At 44.3% G+C, this 19,870-nt stretch overlaps 1 protein-coding gene across 1 annotated transcript in view; it reads left to right on the top strand.

Annotated features, from left to right (window-relative positions):
* Positions 1-19,870, top strand: part of LOC106741937 — a 357,358-nt gene that overhangs the window by 9,184 nt on the left and 328,304 nt on the right. Inside the window, exon 2 of the mRNA XM_014614388.1 lies at positions 11,037-11,161. Within this exon, the coding sequence (XP_014469874.1) occupies positions 11,059-11,161 (103 nt within the window). The 5' untranslated portion in view covers positions 11,037-11,058. The remainder of the gene's footprint in view (positions 1-11,036; positions 11,162-19,870) is intronic.

Below are 19,870 nucleotides of genomic sequence, written 5' to 3'. Positions count from 1 at the left end.
GCGCGTGCTCTCGCGTATTCCCGAGAAGCGGCATTCGACGGAAGTGTCGAGGGTCGGACCTAAATCTACCCGGGCTGTTCTACGGAAAATCCACTCCGCCGATGGGGATCGATAACCCACCGTACGCTGGATGGGCGGAATTTTGACGATATTCTATACTCAAAACGAACTCGATTTGCAGCGCTCTCGGTCTAGCTCCCATTACCGTCGCTCGGAATTCTCGCTCGCTCATTCTCGCTGCTTCCGTTAATATCAGCGTGGCAAAAGTATGGCCGTCGGCGATATTTAAAACGCTAGATGGGCGCGGGCGTGTATCGTTGATACGTAGTCACGTCCTCGGGGGAGAACAACAGGCGCTAAAATGCGAGCGTTAGGTAACGCAGTCAGGGAGACAAATGCGATATCGCGTGTCTCATACCTATACCTACGCCGGAATTTCAATGGGGTAGATGATATTCGGCGATTCGCAGACGCCGGTAACCAAATTGGACCGGTGTGTCAGCGGCATACCAATAAGCGATACGCCGAATACTCCGGGTTTATTTTCCGCGTTTGCACGACGGCGCATCCGATCGCGAACTGGCGCAAGCGATTATTCGCGTTCGTGTCGTCTCTGCGAGTGAATTGTTTATTCGTTTATCGGCGGACTCTGTCGGTTCTCTGTGTCTGAAATTTCACGTCGTACGTCATATACGTTTTCTCGATGCACGATGCGCATCGTCATTACCGCGTCGACACCGACCCCGAGGCATAATAAATCATTGAATCTCTGTCTCGTTTTTGTCCTCCCCTCTAAAGCGAACGAAACCGCGATTTTGCGCGAAATATTTGTATGCCTGACGTAAAAAAACTTCAATCAGCTCGGTCAGAGCTGTAATTTTAATCCACGCGCGCGTTTACATACGTAATGAAATTAAGGCGCAATTATTTGTATTTTCAATCAATGGCGGTGTTGGGAAATATTATTTATGACCAATGCGCGTAGTGCAGCCCAGTATCCTTTTTGGTCCTTGGCGAAAATTCGCGTGCTTAATATCTCACTGGTAAAGTTACAATTTTTGCGATCGATCGGAAATGTGACATCCAAACTAACATATTATTAACGTATTATTAACGTTGGAGACGTCTCACTAAGACGTCTTATTAAGAAATTATTTGACGTCACTTTGTAAACTGTGTCACAAGAAAAGAAAAGATCCTGATGTATTTCAATTAGAGATTGTATTCAATATATTCGAAGTTTCAAAATTTCGGTATAATTCGATGTTTGATGACGAATTCGAAACTTCGAATAATTCGACATCAAATCTTTGGGTCTTCGAAGTCTATTCGAAGACTGGAAACATCAAAGATGTTGATAAAATTAATATTACTGAGTGCAATAAAATTTTGTGCAGTTTAGTATCAATTTAAGTATCTTTAGCTCAATTCTAAGATTTATATTTGTCTTGTAACGAGGTTCCCTAAGGTCCTCGTTCCGTCCAAAACCATCGTCAGTCGGGAAACATCTCCGTAAAATTAATGTTTTTTTTTATAAAAAATCTCTCAAAACTAACCAGAACACTTGATATTAATGATAAAAATTTAATGTAATGTCATTAAAATATCTCACGTATCATATAAATGACCTATAAGTTTGTTATGAATAATTGTATACCATATTTTATGAGAATTTTACGAATATTAAACATATAACCATTTATTAATATTCCAGAAATATTACTTAATATTAAATAATATTACACGCTTGTAGAGTGTTATCCAATCTTGATAAATTATTATATCGGATATTTAACGAATTCATCGAGGATAAGGAGATATTCGAGACGAAATTTAGGTCTGCATTCATAATCTGTCATAGTTTGACAATTATAGTTTCATGAATCTCTGATTATTCGTCAACCTCTAGTTGTTTCATATAACAAGAGGTATCGATCCAAACAGCCTAATAATTACAGTCCATAATTGCGAATCTGTAATTAATTATGCTCTCAATTGAAGATCGTTAATAATTTACAACTACAAACGTCGGGCCAAGTCTCACAAATGTTAAGATTTGTTTCTCCAATAACGCTCCTCGGACTACAAATACTATTTTAAATCTGCCAACGACTTTCTTTTCACTTCTATTGAACCTTATTATACAAAATCCAAATTTAAACCTTTATTAGTGTTTTACACAACTGCTTCCATTCAATCTCACTTTAAATATTCATATCCCATTGCAAGATTTCCAATATTGATAAATACATAATGACATAAGAATTCTGGAGGCAGAAAGTTTCTTTCATTTGTTATTATTATTATTATTTATTTAATTATTTAATTGTTGCTTTAATTACTTATTTGAACGTCGTAGGATTATATATACAATGTCTAGGCAATAACTCATCGCAGACTCATCGTAATTTCCATATAGAACTAACGAGCGTAATACTGTCGCTTTACTTTCGCGAGGGTAATCACATCGCGCGCGACGCTATCAAAGGAGGGCGCAATAAAAGAAAGCAAATATCAATACAAGATATATACCGGGAAGGAAATGAACGGTGAGAATCGAGTGAGCGAGCGAGTCGGGTCGACAGCGGGGCGAGGGGAGGAGAGGGAGCGCGAAGGAGCGCGAGGAGGTGGGTTTCAGCCGGGGGTGCGTCGCAGCGGCGGGAAAATAACTCTTTGTTAGGACGATCCTGCTAATAATGAAGTCGATATTAATCGTTTGCGCTCTTCCACGGGCGAGCCCCGGCTACGCTCGTTACCGTGGGCGGGTAAATACGTGAAACGTATCCGTTAAAAGGCAGAGGGGGATCCCGTTATTATTAATCGCGCGGAACGCCGACAGACAGTTGCACGTATTTGCTGCGAGAGCTCATTACGCGATCTCGAGGGCGTAATTTTTCTTTATAAATACTCAGTACCGAGTTCGAGGGAGGAGGAATGGGGGAGGACCTGCCAGGAGGGAAAACCGCCAGGCTGTGACGTATGGTCGGCGTGTCGGCCACGATAAAAACTTTAACTGGCCTGAAAGATGATCCGCCTCGTTTCGCCCGCGGAGAACTAACAATAGGTCGCTTCCCTTTCGCTCTTCTTCTTCTTCTTCTCCTCTTCCTCCTTCTTCTCCCTCCCTCCGCTTCTTCCTCGTCGTTGTTCGTGGCGTTTGCCACCCGAGCCACACGAATCTCAACGTACCACTTACAAATCATATGTATGAGGAATTTGCCGGGAGGATGCGAAGAGTTGCGATTGCAACGGCAGTAGTGATTTCGTCACATTACGGCGCGCAGAAACATCGCCAACTATTCGCCTTTAATCGTCTCTCTTGATTCGCAGTCTATTCAATATTCCTTTCACTTCCGGTCCGTGTTTCTTCCCAATTATCCGTTCTTTAGCTCGCTTGTCTAATATTTAATTTGCGACCGATACTTTAAGCGTATCTAACAAGCTTCCGTTAATCGGTGTATTTGAGGATTTCTTTTTTTTTTACCGTTTGATTCGATTATTGCCAAGAGATAAAAGATGCGACAAATTACGGACCGCACACGTTGTGTATTTGACATTCTCGCCCATCCAATCAACAATACTGTGTAGTTGTCGCCGCTGTCGCCGCTCGCAAAAGTGTGCAGTTACGAAATTGACATTTCAATTACATCGTAGTCGAGTTTAGTTGTAAATACCTTGTCAGTGCTTCTAGCTATTTCCTTTTGGTTCGGTTGTCATGTTTGATTAACTATTTCTCTCTCTCTCTCTCTCTCTTTCATCCTCCCTCTCATCCTCTCCTTCTTTCTCTTGTACGAACACGTCCCTCGCACGCTATGCGTTTATATGTAGGTGTAAATACAGGATTTCCGATATTCGATAATTGTTAACCGCGAACGGTAATGAGTTCTCAGTCCGCCGCGATTCTGTGTCATCAATACGGTCGCTCGGTCGGCCGACAGGAGTATCTCGTCTCTCCATTAGGTTCGTCATCTGATTACGTTATTTCTCTTCTCCCGACGCCGGATCGATGGTCTTTGCAGATTTAAATCCTTCCCGAATGGGGTCCGAGGGAGAGAAAGAGAGAGAGAGACTTTCGCGCACGACGACGACTCGTCGACTCCTCGCGAATACTGCGCATATTGATTTACGAATCCCGGAGTTTTAGAGTACCGCGAGCGACGTGAGTGTATCTGACAGCGGACGTCTACGCTTAATTGCGAAGAGCGCGGCGGATTGAAACTTTTTCCCATACCACCCTCGTGTCAAAATCGTTTAAATCCTCGAAATCTGATTATTGTGCGAACGCAAGAATTTTTGTTCTAGGTTTCCGTGTTTCTCTGTCGTTTCTTTTTCTTCTTCTTCTCTTTTTTTTTATAAAGTTCTCCCTGCGCACTTCGTAAAATTATAAATGGCGTATCCATGGAAGGTCGATGCTTCTCCGGCGGACCGGAGAAAGGGCTAATTGTCATTAAACAATAATTTATGCTGACGATATCGCCCGCGCGATATTACAACGCTTTTGAGAGGAAAAAATACGAAAGAAGGAGAGAGAGAGAAAGAGAGAGAGATAGAGAGAGAGAGAGCTCGCGGCTTTGTGCTTGTCGCCGTGTGCGGCGCACAATACCCGCGTAAAAGCTCATTTGTCGGAGAGCGGCTGGAATATAGAAGCGGAAGGACACAATCGAGATTACGTCTCCGCGCTTTATGTGTATCGCGATAGCGAGTAAGCAGCCGTTTCACGGTGTTTCGCTGCCGCGATAAAATTTCGATTTTTCGCCGTAACTCTCGCGGCGCGCAGGATTGCGCGGAAACGGCCGCGGAGCGTTTCGTGTCGATTGTCGGGTGTGTCGATTGTCCGGGGTCAATTTCGAGCACGGTAAAATTTTCCGCTATTACGGCGGCCCGACGACTCCTTTTCCAGGTAACATCGAGCACATAGGAAACGAAACATCTGAATGCCGGCTTTTACGCGGAAGAGATTCCCCGCTTAAGATAACGCGCGATAACGCGACGTTTCCGCTTTCTGTAAGAATCGAGCCGTTCTCTTTATCCCCACCCCCTTCTCCCTCCCACCTCTCTTTCTTTCTCTCTCTCTTTCTCTCTGTCGCAAGATGTCGCAAAGTTGCAGAAACTCAACCGTCAGCGGGCGACGCATTTCGGATATCCATTATACGGCGTAATAAAACGATATTACTGCGAGGTAATAGTCGTGTTTATCCCGCCTTTGTACGTAACATAATGACACGCTAATACGCCCGATAGCTATCGGGATGGGGTGGGGGGTGGCCTTTTGATCCTTTCATCGGGCCGCCGTGCTACCCGGCGGCCCGGCTTTTCAACATAAACTTGCCGATGGAATAGGGTTTTTTTTTTTTCCCTGAAACAACTCCTTTACATCTATTATGTATGAATCTGATACGCGGAATTGATTTTTCATGTTAAAAACGGGCCTGTAATATTCAGTACGCCGCGTTAGCCCTTTAGGGTACCAATTTGGTGTAACGTGCGTTTCAAATTCATGCATGAATAATAGATCCGTGTATATACCCCATCGTCGGTGGTACGGTATATGCGGGTCGGTAAACGGGCGACTGCTCATTTCTTTTTTCCTCTCTCTCTTTTTTCTCTCTCGTCGATACTATATTCCGCGCCTCTCCATCCCCGGCAAAGTGAAATTAAAACTGGCGGAGCTCGTGCCGGCCTGGGCGCAGCGATTTTCTGCCAAAGAGAGAGACACTCGGATGCGCGCGACCGACATTTCTTGCCGGTTGTTAAATCATAATATTGAATCCCCGCGCGCGACTCGTCAAACACACACCCACACGGGCGGAACAGATGCGGATACGTAAACCGTTAAACGAGTTACCGGTGTCGCGAGGAAGCAGCGCGTATTTCCGTCCCCTCCATCCCCCTCATTCCGCCCGTCGTTTCGAAGAATCATCCGCGGTGAGTACATCCAGCGGAAAATTCGTTTACTCCGGGCCGGGTCCCTCTTTTTTCTTCGTAAAGCGTGAGGAAATTCGCGTGAAAAATCTGAAATGTCCATGCCACTCTGCGATCGGCGAATTTGTTAATAACAAGCGCCACGAAACAAACGCCCCCGTCTCATCCCGTCCGCGTTCTTAAGTTGCAGCGGCGTGGATCGAATAATAAGTTGATAACAGAATTATTCAAAGGTGCCGGGCTGAAGAGAACCAGTTTTCCGATTCCCGACCCCTTGCAACGTCGAATATATATATATATATATATATATTCTCTTCTTTAGAGCGGCGTAAACACGGTGCTTCGGGCGCGCGTTATGACACTTCGCTGCGCGACAGTTAAAAGAGAGTTTTGTAACTGCGCGTACTTCGTGCCGCATAATAGTCGCGAGGTGCGCACAACCGTTCAACACCTTAACGGGGCCGCGAGAGCGCACCGGCCCCGTGTGCCATTAAGTGAAAATCTGTTTCGAGTGCTTCTGCTAGAAATTGATATACGATGCAACTCAGCAACGCGGAAATAAAAGTATACGGCGCGCTCGCGCTCACTCTCGTTAGGTGCCGCTCGCATTCAGCGGAAAATTTGCGTCCAGGTAACCGTGTAGCTCGCGTATAAAGGATCGGCAAGGTAAAGGGGAAGAAGATGCAGTAGCGAGCGAGTGTTCAGTTTCACAAAACGGTCCCCGTCTAACGAGGACGACGCTAAACCGTTTCTAAGTAGCGCGCGGGCAATAACGACCGTCACGATCGTAAACGAAGGGAGGGGGACGAGATCCTCCCCGTGTCGAAACAAATCGGAATTGCTAGGCGATGTTAATTTTTTTTTTTAAATCATGGGTTGACGGTGTGTTTTTACGACGTGATAATGCGTGTGCCGCAATTAATTTTTACCTGCACGGAGAGAAAAATGTTTTGCTCACTTGTGATTATACTGATAGAAAATTATAGTTACTTTCTTTGCCAACCATATTTTATATATATGCAGGGTTTTCCATTAAGAGGTTTAATTTTAAATTTCGCGCCATTTTTAATATATTAAAGATAGAACTGCTATTCCTTAACAGCTGATAATTTAAAAGTATACAATTAACGGAAGTGAAACGATATACTTTTCAGCAACGTGCAGAATTTGTGAAAATTCACTACAAAAATGATGAAAATTTGTACATCTTGTGGAAAATGATATATGAGATTTCTTAAAAAAAAAATATAGCGAGTAAATATTACACTTATAATATCCCTAAATAATAATAAATTATAGAGCAATCAATAACATGCTATTTTGTTAATAATAGCGATTTTTAATTTTAATTTTGGGGTCTAAATGAATCCCGGGTGGTCGTTTACGTGAGAAATAAATAAGGTGACTACTCCCGAGTCGAGGATTTTTTCCTCGAGAAATCGCCGTTGAAAGTCGAAACAGTGATAACGCCCGAATAACATCTTTGCGCTTTCGAAGGCCCGTTTCTCTCGCCGCCCTTCTCAGTCTTTGGACCGCGAGAATTTACGATGTACTCCGACGAAAGTAGCGCGCGCCCGAAATGCGAAACGAACGTGTAACCGAATTTATAAAGTGCCCAAGTCAAATTCATAACCGTGTAAAGCGAGTAACTCACGAGTTGTCGCGCGCGCGCGCTCCCTCCCCCCGCATCCCGCTGCGCCCCGGAAAAAGGTGTACTCTGCGAATTATCCCCGGTGTAAAGCGTGTAGAGCCGTGGATCACAGGGCGCGTCGAGTAGCGCGAGTTCGCAAACGCGCCGAAAGTCAAGGCGCGGATAACTAACTTCCGTCTTTAAGATGCGCGAGTGTGTACATTAAGATCCCGCTACATAAGATACTCAATCCCCTTCGGTCCAACCTCTGCTCGTGCATCTTGCATCAGGTCTCCTCCTCTTCCACCACCCCCCTCGTTCTCCTGCTCTTCCGGCTCTGAAGGAGCGGATCGACCGCGCCGACTGATACGGTGGTACTTCCTAATTAACTCTCTGGATTTCCTCGCACGCCTTCGTTGCAGTGTCATTATCCAAGCCCCCTCTTCCAGCACCGAGGTCTCTCGCAGTGCGTCGCTCGCATGCCCGCTGGGCGCGAATTGTATCGATCGATCGTGGTCCTACAGCCTTGGCTGCGGTTAGCGATGGCCCTCGAACCGGCACTTAATATGTTCGTGTCGGAAAGGTGTAAAAGCATGGGAGCAGCTCATTCTCCGCTCCATCTCTCTCTCTTTTTCTCTTGAAACTCGCGAGAAACTTCGAGAGCCGGACGGACCACTTTCGAGATTAATTTCACTTTTGATGTACATAGGTTCCGGGAATAAATTTATTTAGGTCGGCTGTTGTACGTGGACTGCTTTCGAGAAGCGCCGATTAAAGTACATTGATGTAAAAGGAGACCATGTTGAGAAATAAATATATTTCAAACCGACAGATTGTCGCTTACCTTTTCGTTTCGGATACTCATCAGCCGCCCTTCTTAACTGCAATTTCTTCGCAATGCACCACGAAGGTGGCTAGAAATTAGTTCGATTATTGGATCGATCGTCCGGACGTCTTCGTTATGATGACGGGCGCGATTGGAACATGACGTAAAGCCCAAGTGGCGTATCTAAAAGCTCCGGTATGACTCCTCATTGAAATGCCCGGAAGTGCGCGATTCGAGAGAGCAGAGGTGGGAGAGCTTGATTTTCCACACGATGAAGAATGTCTGGACGGTGTTCGGTATTTTCAACATGGTTTCCCGTATCCGGATGGAAAGTGAAGTCGCCTGGGATGACCCTCGGGTCGACGATGTCTGGCGGACGGCGATCCCATGAGCGTTTCGTCTATCGAAATGGTTTCATATCAGGCAACTTTAAAGCCGCCGTCAGATGTAAAGTTACTGTTCGCTTCCCCTCGTGTTTCCCCTCGTGGGCTCCCACCCCTCCTGCTCATCCCTCTTGATATTTTCCGCACTCGTTACGTGATACATATATATATATATAAGACGTCTTTGTGTCGCGGACCGCATGGATCCGTCCGTTAGCCGTCAAAAAATCGCGAACGCCTCACGCACGCGATCGGAAACAATTCATCTCTCTTTCTCTCTCCCTCTCGCCCCCGTCCCTTTCACCCTCCCCCGGACGGGGTCGCGCGACCCTTCCTTCCTTCCTTTCCCGCGCGGAAATTCGTGGATCGCCGGAGCGTGTCCGGATTTGTTGAAATTATTTCGTCGTCGATGCCGAATAATACGGGCCGCGAGCGCGAATTAGGCACAATCCTGGGGTATTACATTGCATAATTACATACCCACTTCATTATTGCATATCGGGGGAGAACGAGCCGGACCGGAGCCGGCCAGACACCCGCCCGGACGGGCGGACGGCCGGCGGTTAAACCTTGGGCTTGGGGGATGAAAATTCAGTTCGACGTGCAATCACCGAATTTCAGACACGTGTACGTCAGTAAATTGCCGCCGATACGGAAATATCGGGTGAACGCATGAATTGCGAACGCGCGAGCGAGTTGCGCCGCCCACGCGTATGTGTACGCATGCTCATGTATGTGTGTGCGCGCGCTCACCGGCGCGATTATATATTTATATACACGGGGGATTCGATTACACGGGCACTCGGCTTCGCGTCGATGTTGAACGTTATAATTTTAGCAGATATTAAATAGCCGGTCGCATCCTGCTCGCGCGCGTCTACTCGATTCGAAGTAAATATCCATCGTCGCACGCGCGCGCGTGTGTGTGTATGCGTGCGTACGCGTGTGAGGATGAGCCATGAGGATGAAGCGCGCGCGCGCTTGCTTGCGTCGTTGTGTTCGTGTGCGTGTGTGTGAGCGCGTATGCGTGCCAGTTTTAAGCGGCCTATACATTTTTCGCGTATTAAAACTATTGACCGTGGAGGGTGATTCGCTCCCGCGAAATTGTGGCACGTTGGCGGCTCTAATGCGCACATTTTCATCCCCACCGCGGATAATACCGGCTTTACGTGTGTGTGTGTGTGTGTACGGGTGTGGGTGAGAGCACCGATCGACGACTTGTGGATTACCTCTTTCTGCATATGGCAGGCCGCCGCGTGTTAATGCGATTCGTCACCCTGGCACGCGCACGTTTTTTTTCTATACTTGATCTCGACCAGCGTATTTTAGCTCTCTTCGATGGGATCTTTACGAAAAGTTGAGCGCGATAGATACTGAGAGAACTTTCCTCACGCTGCTACTCGGAAAACTTGGAGTTAACTTTACGGTGACGAAAATTTGGTGGCGGAGGAAAAGAGAGAGAGAGAGAGAGATCATCATTTATATTAAATTTCTAATTTTCGTCTCGTCTTTGTAGAAGCAAGTAGCTGACTCTTTTGCTATTCTATATGCACGTGATCATTCAGTTAGGTGACTAACTATTTATTTAACGATATTTTAACACAGCTCGATATTAGCGTTACACATGACGCACGGATTCCTCACTTCAAGCTCATCTTTATTCAAAATTTCCAATCCTAGTTAATACGTTCGTTATATATGTGAAAAAAGCATCAAAACCGACATTCTATTTTGTTTTTAGGCACTAAAGCCCCGTTGAAGGGGTTGAAATTAAACTTTATATGCGAACCAGCAACATTTTTCTACTAAAATATATGATAGTCTTCTGAAAACTATTATATATTTTCTTGTAAATATGTATTTTTTTAACGTTTGAGAATTGACGCTTCAAGAAACTAGGCCTCAAAACCGATATACTCATGATATACTTATAGGAAATTATCCAAAAAGTATAATGAAAATACCGAAATTACATTATTTTATACGTTATATATGTTTACATATTATTTTTAATCTCTTTAATATTTTTATTATGTGGAAGGACTGACTTTATCTTTCACCTTAAACAAACAGCGGAAAATCAATCACCGGCAGCTTTTTCTTTCTATATTCATACAAACGAATTAAGTGTATTTTAAACAATTACATGAAAACAAATACAATGTGGGAAGAAATCCGCAAAAAAACGTGATAATGCGTTAGAAACCCGATAATTATATCTTAAGAAATCTAATAATTTCCTCAATTTAAACTAAACCATGCTTCTTTTTTTTTGTAGATCTGAATCGCAGCGTCGATGGATGGGAGGAATTGCTACATTCCCGGATCCCACATCGTGTTGTGTGTCAACCGCACGAAATTGCGACGGTCCTGAATCCCGCGTTGCGTTGTGTCAACCGTTCGGTGAGTCATAAATCATTCTGATAAATAATAACGTTTAGTAAGATGTGGTTTAAGATTAATATGCTCCACGATATCGAGAGCGCGAGCTTTCGCGGGCATAACGAATAACGTCCGAGAAAGATGAGGTGGGTAAGGGAGGAGAAAGAGATATTGTAACGTTGCTCTTCGAATTTTCGTTTCCCCGTTTTTTCCCTCAAATAATGTATACAACGGACGGACGTTTTCGCATATTTCGCGTCCGATCGCGTGTTATTCTTACACGATATATATATACATATATATATACCCCGACGCGAAGCATATATCGCGACTGCAGTAGATCCCACCAGAAATACCGCCAAGTCCACAGACGATTTTCTCGTGTGCGAGGAAAAACAACGGGGCCCGTCCCTTTGCCAAATGCTACGCGTATACGCGCGTGTGCGCGATAAAAATGCAAATTTTCGGGAAGAATCTGCGTGCGCGCGTTGCTTGTTCACATTGCGTGCGTGTGTGCGCGAGTGGGTTGCCGAGCGAGGGAAGGGTGGCGTGCGTACGTGAGTGGATGCGTGCCTGCCTGCGTGTACACTGGGGATATATTCGACAAACGAATGATACGGTTCAAAACACGATCTGCAGTGATTCGCAAAGCATAGAGAACAGCCGTCGATAAAATACCCGGAAATAGGATATTCTTGTCCCCCTTCGAGACTCCGTGTTATAGTAGTCAGGCTGGATGGATGGATGCACGTTTGATATACTGTCTACGCCGATCGATCACGCAGCCCGTTCTACTCGCCTCGAATTCACAAACGCGAGCGCGGAACAAACGTACCGCGCGCGCGCGGAGAATCGTGTCGAAAGACCGCCGCCGGAGCGACCGCTCGTCGTTCAATTCGAAAATTCCTCGCCATTGATTTTTAACCGCGCGATTGCGCGCTTGATATTTATTCGCGTCATCCCCGCGCGAAATATCGTCCGTTCCCGCCGATTCGTCCCGTGTGTCTGAATCTGGATGGCTCTCTCCGAGTGCTTCCGGATTACATCGGGATGCGGAAGTTAGCGGTCCGCGGTTTAGACGATTCTTCGGGAGAGAGGGAAATGCCAACGTTTCCGAGTCGAAATTTTAACGCTTCCTCACTTTTCGCAAATTTCAGCGTATTATTACACGAATGTATGTGTGTACATTTGAGTGTTTCGTTCGTTATTTAACATTTCATTCGACCGGACACATTGTAAATGATGCGAAATTAAACAATAGCATGGCATTTTGTTAATGTCGCCCTCTAAGAGTGCTGACAATGCGACCCATTTTTTCGAGGTTTTCGTATCGAAGATTTCATATCGTTATTCGATAAGTCAATTCTAACCTATAATTCACTGCTACACTTAGGAATAAAGTTGAAATAGGAGTATATTGTATCATGAGAATTAGGTTCCTATCTTGGCTCCAGCTGTATTATAAAATTAAAGGTATAACATAGGGCCGAAATTTCGTCCCGAGTCCCTTCCGGTACACGTTGACGCGCGACGCAACCTTAAGTCACGCCGGTCCCCCCGGGGGACTTCACAGATTTAGTAGACCAGCTTCGGGCGTGTAGAACCTCGCCGCTTTCGCGGGGTTTCGCGCATCCGATTAATCTTGGTGGCCTTAAAGTATACATAAACGAGCGGCGAGTCGGTCGCCGTTTCAATTATTACTGAACCGCCTTCTGCCAGTCAGCCGGAAACGGCAGACGGGCCTGTGTGCGCCCGTCCGCGCGTATATATCGCGCGCGGAGTTTCACGGGGGTCTGAAATTTCGACGTAGCGAGGAGGTCCCGAGGAGAAGGAGGAGGATATATCCCTTGCATCGTTTATGACGGGTTTCTGATTCGGAGATGAGTGTACGTGGGACGCATAAGATAGGGTCTCACCTCGGCAAATCTGCACGTGACCCTAATACGGGTTACCGCGCCACCCGGATTCGCACGTTCCCATGTGCATCCTAAAGTCTAAACACTCCTATATGAGTCGGGGCTTTGCTCGGCCACAGTATCGCTCACACTCTCTCCCGCGCAAGCGTCTGCACACACGTCTATACACGCGCGCACGCTCGCCTGCAGATGCATATAATGCATCGATATACACGTGGTACATATATGGCGCACACACATGCGCGCCTCCGCGGGAGACCGGCTTCAGTCACTTTCAAGAGACAAACTATCGAGTCACCGCCGACTCCGCCGGCCCGGATGAGGTCGTTTCTTCTCTCTTTCTCTTGCGCCGAATTTCCATCTGGCTCGCCAAATTCCAAAACCCTCCTCGACGATCGAAATTCACCGCCGGTCTCGCGACAGTGTATCATCTCTGCCGTTGGATTTTCATCGCCAGATATATATATATATATATATACATATATTGGGTGAGTGCAAAAGTTCGTGTCCGATTCCGAATAAATGTCATTAGATGAGTTGTATATTAGCGCTATTAATTGTTACACTGAGAAAAAAAATTGCCATGTTCAAATAAATATTACTATTGCAGAAATTTATTTTATTTGGATTAAATAAATATTACTTGAATGTAGCACTTTTTTTTCTTCCACTGTGCTACATTCAAATAATATTTACTAACTCAAATAAAAAAAATTACTACTTCTTAATAAATATTTACTTGAACGTAGTTTTTTTTTCAGTGTATTGCACATCTCACGGAAAACCGCATACTTTGTGAGTTTTGAAAGGGCGTAACAATTGGAACTGCCGTAAGAAATATTCAAGATTAGGATCGTGCACCAGCAATTCGACGGATCGACCGTATTTCGTATCCTGAAAGTTAGTTTCTGAAGTATCATACTCCCTTTCTCATTTTCCATGTTTAAATAAAAATATCTCGATAAAATTGTGCTATCATTTATAAATTTTACATATGTTTGTAAGAATTATTTTTACTTCAATTTACATCCAAAACACGCTCTTCAAGTTAGTACGGTATGCCATGTAACACCTTGTACGTATCTTTCGTTCGTACGTCACTCCGTCAGGTGGAAAAATATTCATAGCATTTTTTTCATGCTCGGAATATTTTCAACCGTTACTATACAAGAATTAGGAGGGAAGGGGAGAGAGAGAGAGAGACGGAGCGATGAATCAATTAGCGAAACTGTGCCAGGCGTCACAGACGGCGGCGGCGTAGCGCAGCGCAGGATTAAGACCGGCGTTATCGATCATATTCGCGTGCTCCGGATTATCGCGTTAATCGCGTCGTCGCCATTTCCATAAAGCGATCTCGCCCTCGCTCTGCATTTGGCGTTTATCAAGGATACGGGCATGCAAGTGGGCTATCTTTTTCGCGGACGTGGACGAATGCTGATGCGGCCGGCGGAGATCTTCGGAATATACACGGTGGCTTTGGATGTCGGGGATCTCCCGGTCAGTGGCTGTTGTTTTATTCAAGAAGCTGAATATTGAAACGAGAGTCAATACCGGCCATCCGTTTCCGCGCGGAGGAAAACGGATGCGCTTATATTCTCACGCTTATACGATTGCGGCGAGGCCGGGGCGAGAACGCGTCCGCCCCTTTCGAACGAAGGTCCGCACCCCCTCCCTCCCTTTCTCTCCGTGAACCACAAATTACCTTGCCCGGCTAATTGATCAGTCGTCTATCGCTCACGATTAGACAGCCCCGTCGTCATCGTCGTCGTCATCGTCGGGGACGCGAGTGTCGCTAACGGCGGTCTGTCTAATGGGCGTCGAATCGCGTTATCGTTGCCAGACGTACGATTGAGTGTCCGTCGACGCACGCAGGGGGCGAGTACTTGTATGTTCACGACAGAACTCCCAAACAGGCTTTCATGATTATCCCACTGGAAGAAAAAATATATAGAAAATTTGAAATATTTTTTCACTGTAACAAATAATATATTTAGTTAAATTTAAATTCTTTTATTTAAATGGAATAAACAATTGCTTTCGTCAACAGTTACAGATTCGAGAAAATATAAATTTTGTCATTTGAAACCATTTTTTTGGCGTAAAAATATCTGTATTGGTATAAGTGAACATGTATGATTAGTATCTGCCGGATAAATATTTTTTAATTTTTTTTTATTTTCTTCTCAGTGCACGACGACGTGAGATAGTCGATAAAGGAAATAAATGGGAATCGAAAGAAAACTTCACTCGTTTAATTTCTATTTTTCATTGTTTATTTGTTAACTCTCTAACCACAAGTTTGGAATCGGATTCGACCCCAAGGCTCGTTTATTTTACAGTTATTTTTACAGCGTGTACGCGCTGTTTCTCCTCTTAAGAAATGTTTTATATTATTACTTACTTCTTTTACCCATTTTGCACATGAAAAATGAACAGGACGTGGAGGTCTAATTCAACCCAACTTTTCTATATACGATACGTTGAAAATTCACCTTGTTGTTAGAGGATTAATTTATTTTTGTTCGTTTATTTAAATTTTTATTTGTTTAATCACATTTTTTGCATTAATCGTTAAATTTATATCGCACAGATTAAGTCTGATTCGGTTACTGCCAAAGCAAGTATGTTTTCGAAAAAATACGTTGCGGTTCACTAATAAATTAAGTTACAGAAGCACGTGTATACTCTATGACCGAACAAAAATTACATAAAGCACATATAAAGGATATAGTCTTTATAAATCGATCGGTAAGATCGATAGTAAAGTAAGTTGCTCCCAAATTTGGGTGAACTTGTCTGTGTGGCTATAAATCTGACGAACTCACGTGGTGGACGATTCTTCGTCGTTTCACGGATTTTATAATTTTACCTCTTACTTAATTACGTCGTAAGATTTCTTTGTGTCTTCGTGACTCAGAAATATGAATTATACGCGCGACCGTTTTAAATCGTTGTATATATATGCAACGGTCGATATAAAATTTAAACGCGACATTTGGTATCTCTCATATGTCGATCCTCCTTTTTCGCTCTACATTACGCTTTAATCGACGGTTTCCAAGCATATCGTACCGCTAAAAGGTTCTCGTGAAATATTTAGGCGACTTATCCGATTTCCGATAACTAAAGGTCAGACACTATATCGGACGCCATATTTTGATTCGCATATTTGCTTGCGTCTAGACGATACTTTTATTTCTTAACATAATTGATCGCCGAATCACGCGTGAGCTCGAAACGGGGCCACTCATGCATTTGATCGATGGACTTTCGACAGGGACGAAGTCAAAGAAAGAAATTCAATCAAGTTTTATTCGATGTGACTTTGCGATGTAATTAATATCGAAAAATCAGCAATAAATTGACGGTGAATGTTTTAGCTTCTGTATTTTCCGCTCGGACAATATCGGGGAAAGTGAAAGATTTCCTCGGTGTACAGTCGCCTTGATTTCCTCGTTTAACTCGGTTTACTCATTCAAATAAGGGGTGTAGAGAGGTTTGAACTGGCGAAAAGTTGTTAAAATTTTACTCGTTACTACCGATGTGCATGCGGAGAATTTTTCTTGAAGATATAAACACTTCTTGAACCAAAAATTAGTCTTGCTCAACTACATGGAGAAAAATAATCTGCTGGCATAGCAAATTTTATGCTATCACAGCAAAATCTGTCAGTTATTACATGGGCAATATTTATTTATTTATTTATTTATTTATTCACAGGATAACATCTCTTTTTTTATACAAAGAGAAAGAAATTGAAAATGTTAACAGTAAAGTGATTTGTTAAGAATACTAATTACTATTTGCTGAATTATTTTGCTGAATTTACGAATTATTTTGCTGTAAGAATAAATTAATAAATATAGGAAAACATTATTTTGTTCTAATAGTGAATTAACGTGTCCTAAAGAAAAATTTACTTAAGAGTAAAATATTTTCTATCCTAACAATAAAACTGTTTCTGCTTTTATAATATATTTTTTTATAACACATAATAATTCACTAATTTGGTTATGATAACTAAATTTTATTGCTATTTCGATGAATATTGCGGTAGCAACGATGGGTTTACTACAACAGTAAAATTATTTTTCTCCGTGTACACTGAGTTTTGAAACGGTTTGAACACTTTTTTTTTCGATGCAGTTCGGAATGCAAACAATGGTTCAGTGAGAGAACTCGTTTTCAAAAAATAAGTTCTCTCATTGGACCATCGGTTGCGTTCCAAACTGCATCGAAAAAAAATGTTCAAACCGTGTCGGAATCCAATGTATTTATAACGTTGAAACAATTTTCAGGCAGTATGAGAAATTTTGGAAAGCAACACGAACGACACGTTTACAACTATATATCGCTACCCGAACACCTAATTTATATCACAAACGAATATCCCGTCTTCTTATTGTTTTCATAGACGCGTACATACAGTACATGTTACGTTAGTATAAATAATTTAAAAAAGAAATTGAAAATGAAGTTTGTGTTCAATTAATTTCTGTACTAGCAATGAGTGAAACTTTTCCAACTTTTCGCAAATTCACCTTCTTACACCCCCTTAAGTCGGCCGATTAAATTCGCGAATTCGATGAGACGCTCGTCTCCGCAATTCCGCTTTTCTAATTTCTATCATCGTTCATTAACGGCGACAATAAGAGGACGTGCCGCCTGACATCATTTAAAGGCTCGGTGACAATCGCGCGGCCCGCATCGGCGCGAATTTGAGGTGGCGGATCGGGGGGTGGCTACACAATTTAACGAAGTGTCGCAACCGAGTCGTAAGTTTGAACCTTGCGCAAGGCGGCGAGCGTTGTACGTTTGTGTCGATACGTGTGTGTATAAACATGTGCGCGCGGCATTACGGTGAACGTCGCGTGCGCGTGCATTCGCGATACGCTTCGTCCGCGTGTTCGAATTCACGAATGCCTCATACGTCAACTTTGGATCCTCGTGAATCCGCGAGATGGAACGACAGCGGCGAATTAAGATTAAGTGCCTCCCTCTCTCCTTCTCTCTCACGTTGTCGTATTATCCGATATGTGCATAAGATGCTCGCAGGAATGGTGCGCTTTTTGCCGATTTGGCGGCGCATCGAAGCGGGTTCTTCGGGGGAAACGGTATATCTTGCCGGCAATTCAAGATATTCAGACAGCTGTGACAGAACACGATCCAGAAAGAGGACTTTAAAAGACACTTACCGGCAACCGTATATCGCGCGTGTCAACACCGTCGATCGAAGGATTCGCGGGGACGGGACAGCCTGATATACCCGCGGCGGAGGGGAGGGGAGGCGTGGGAGATAAGCGAGCGTTAGTTATTCAAAGCTATATTTTATTTTCGCGATCCGCCCGCAATCCGGCGGAAACCGTTCCCGATGTAGGTGAGCGCGGCTATGACGAGCCGTTCCAAGTCGGCGCGACATTCCGAGGTATCGCGCCGGTAATGCCGTCGCCTCTTCCATCTTCCCCCCTCCCCCCCTCAACCGCGTATTATTACGCCGCGTTTATTACCGCGCGCGCGCTTCTGCGGCCTCACGCGGGACTGCACGCACGCCTTTCCATGGCTCGCTGTGTACATACATACATACGTACACGCTGCGTGTGCTTATGTGCGTATCTTCTCTCTCATCCTGTCTCATGCCTCTGTCTCTCCGAGCTGAGGAACTGCGAGTTGCGAAACGTTCCGTGTCTGAGCGCGGTAATGTAAGTTTGAGGACGAGCGGGGGAGGGAGTGCTGCTGGATCCTCATGCAAATCCTGAGTCGAAATGTTGGCCCTATGTTAAACCTTTAATTCTACGATACAGCACAGCTAAGGTAGCAAGATGGAGCGAGAGAGAGAGAGAGAGAGGAAGAAGTTCACACACAATTTCAGTTTTAATAATATAATTTATCTCTGCTTCGAGCCGATGATGTCTCAGATTTCTGTCTGTCGTTGTTTCAATGTTAAAATACATTGTTCAAAGCGGTATTAAAGTCTGAATCTGTAGAATTAAAAGCCCAAGAGAGAAGTCAGTAAGTGTCAGTATCGTCAAAGTAGGTTTTAAATAATTTACAGGTTATTTAAGTAGGAGCAAAGTGTCCTTAGGAACATCAAAGTAACATCAAAATTCCAACTCGGGAGTATTTCACCCGTTTTCGTCGAATTAAAGGCGATTCCGAGTCGAAATTTCGGCTCCGTGTTAAACTTTTGATTCTACAACACAGTAGGGGAGACGAAAGTAAAATTCTTTATTAGAGTCGTACAGTTCTTAACGTTTTATACACATCATTGTTAACAATATTTGGATTCAGATTCATTAAAAATAATATTAATACAATAATCGGCTATGGCCAGCAATACTAAATGGCGAGAGCGCAGTCGTGACAATACGTCGCCGAAAAACCCCTTCGCGGCGTGCCGGGCTCGCGGAATAGTTTGCGGAATAATGCCACGCTCTTTTTCTCCCCCTCCCCCACCTCTCTCTCTCACTCTGTGCGCAAAGTACCGTCTGAAAAATTCAACGCGCCAGGATATGACTCGCGCTTACTTTCGACGTGGGTTGTGCAATTTGCAGTGACGGGCGGGCGACCGCGCGCGCTTTGTGTATTTATCAGTAATCGCGGTGAAGAGCCGGCCGGGGTGAAGAGCCGGCCGGGAGTAAGAAGAGAGGCTCGAGTCTCTGTTATGTCACGTCGCATATCGACGAGCGCACACTTTTGACTTTGTCGCGATTTGATGTGAGGGTTGTGTGACAAAGCGCGGCTCGCTTGCGCGGAAGCTACCGCCGCGTGCACCTTTAAGTTCGTTAACGTTCAACCGACGCGAGCAGTAGGACTA

The sequence above is a fragment of the Dinoponera quadriceps genome, unplaced genomic scaffold (assembly GCF_001313825.1).
Source record: "Dinoponera quadriceps isolate SergipeBrazil2010 unplaced genomic scaffold, ASM131382v1 scaffold458, whole genome shotgun sequence".
In the NCBI taxonomy this organism is placed as follows: Eukaryota; Metazoa; Arthropoda; class Insecta; order Hymenoptera; family Formicidae; genus Dinoponera; species Dinoponera quadriceps.
The sequence above is the reverse complement of the archived record's forward strand: the minus strand, read 5'-3'. Positions and strand labels throughout refer to the sequence as shown.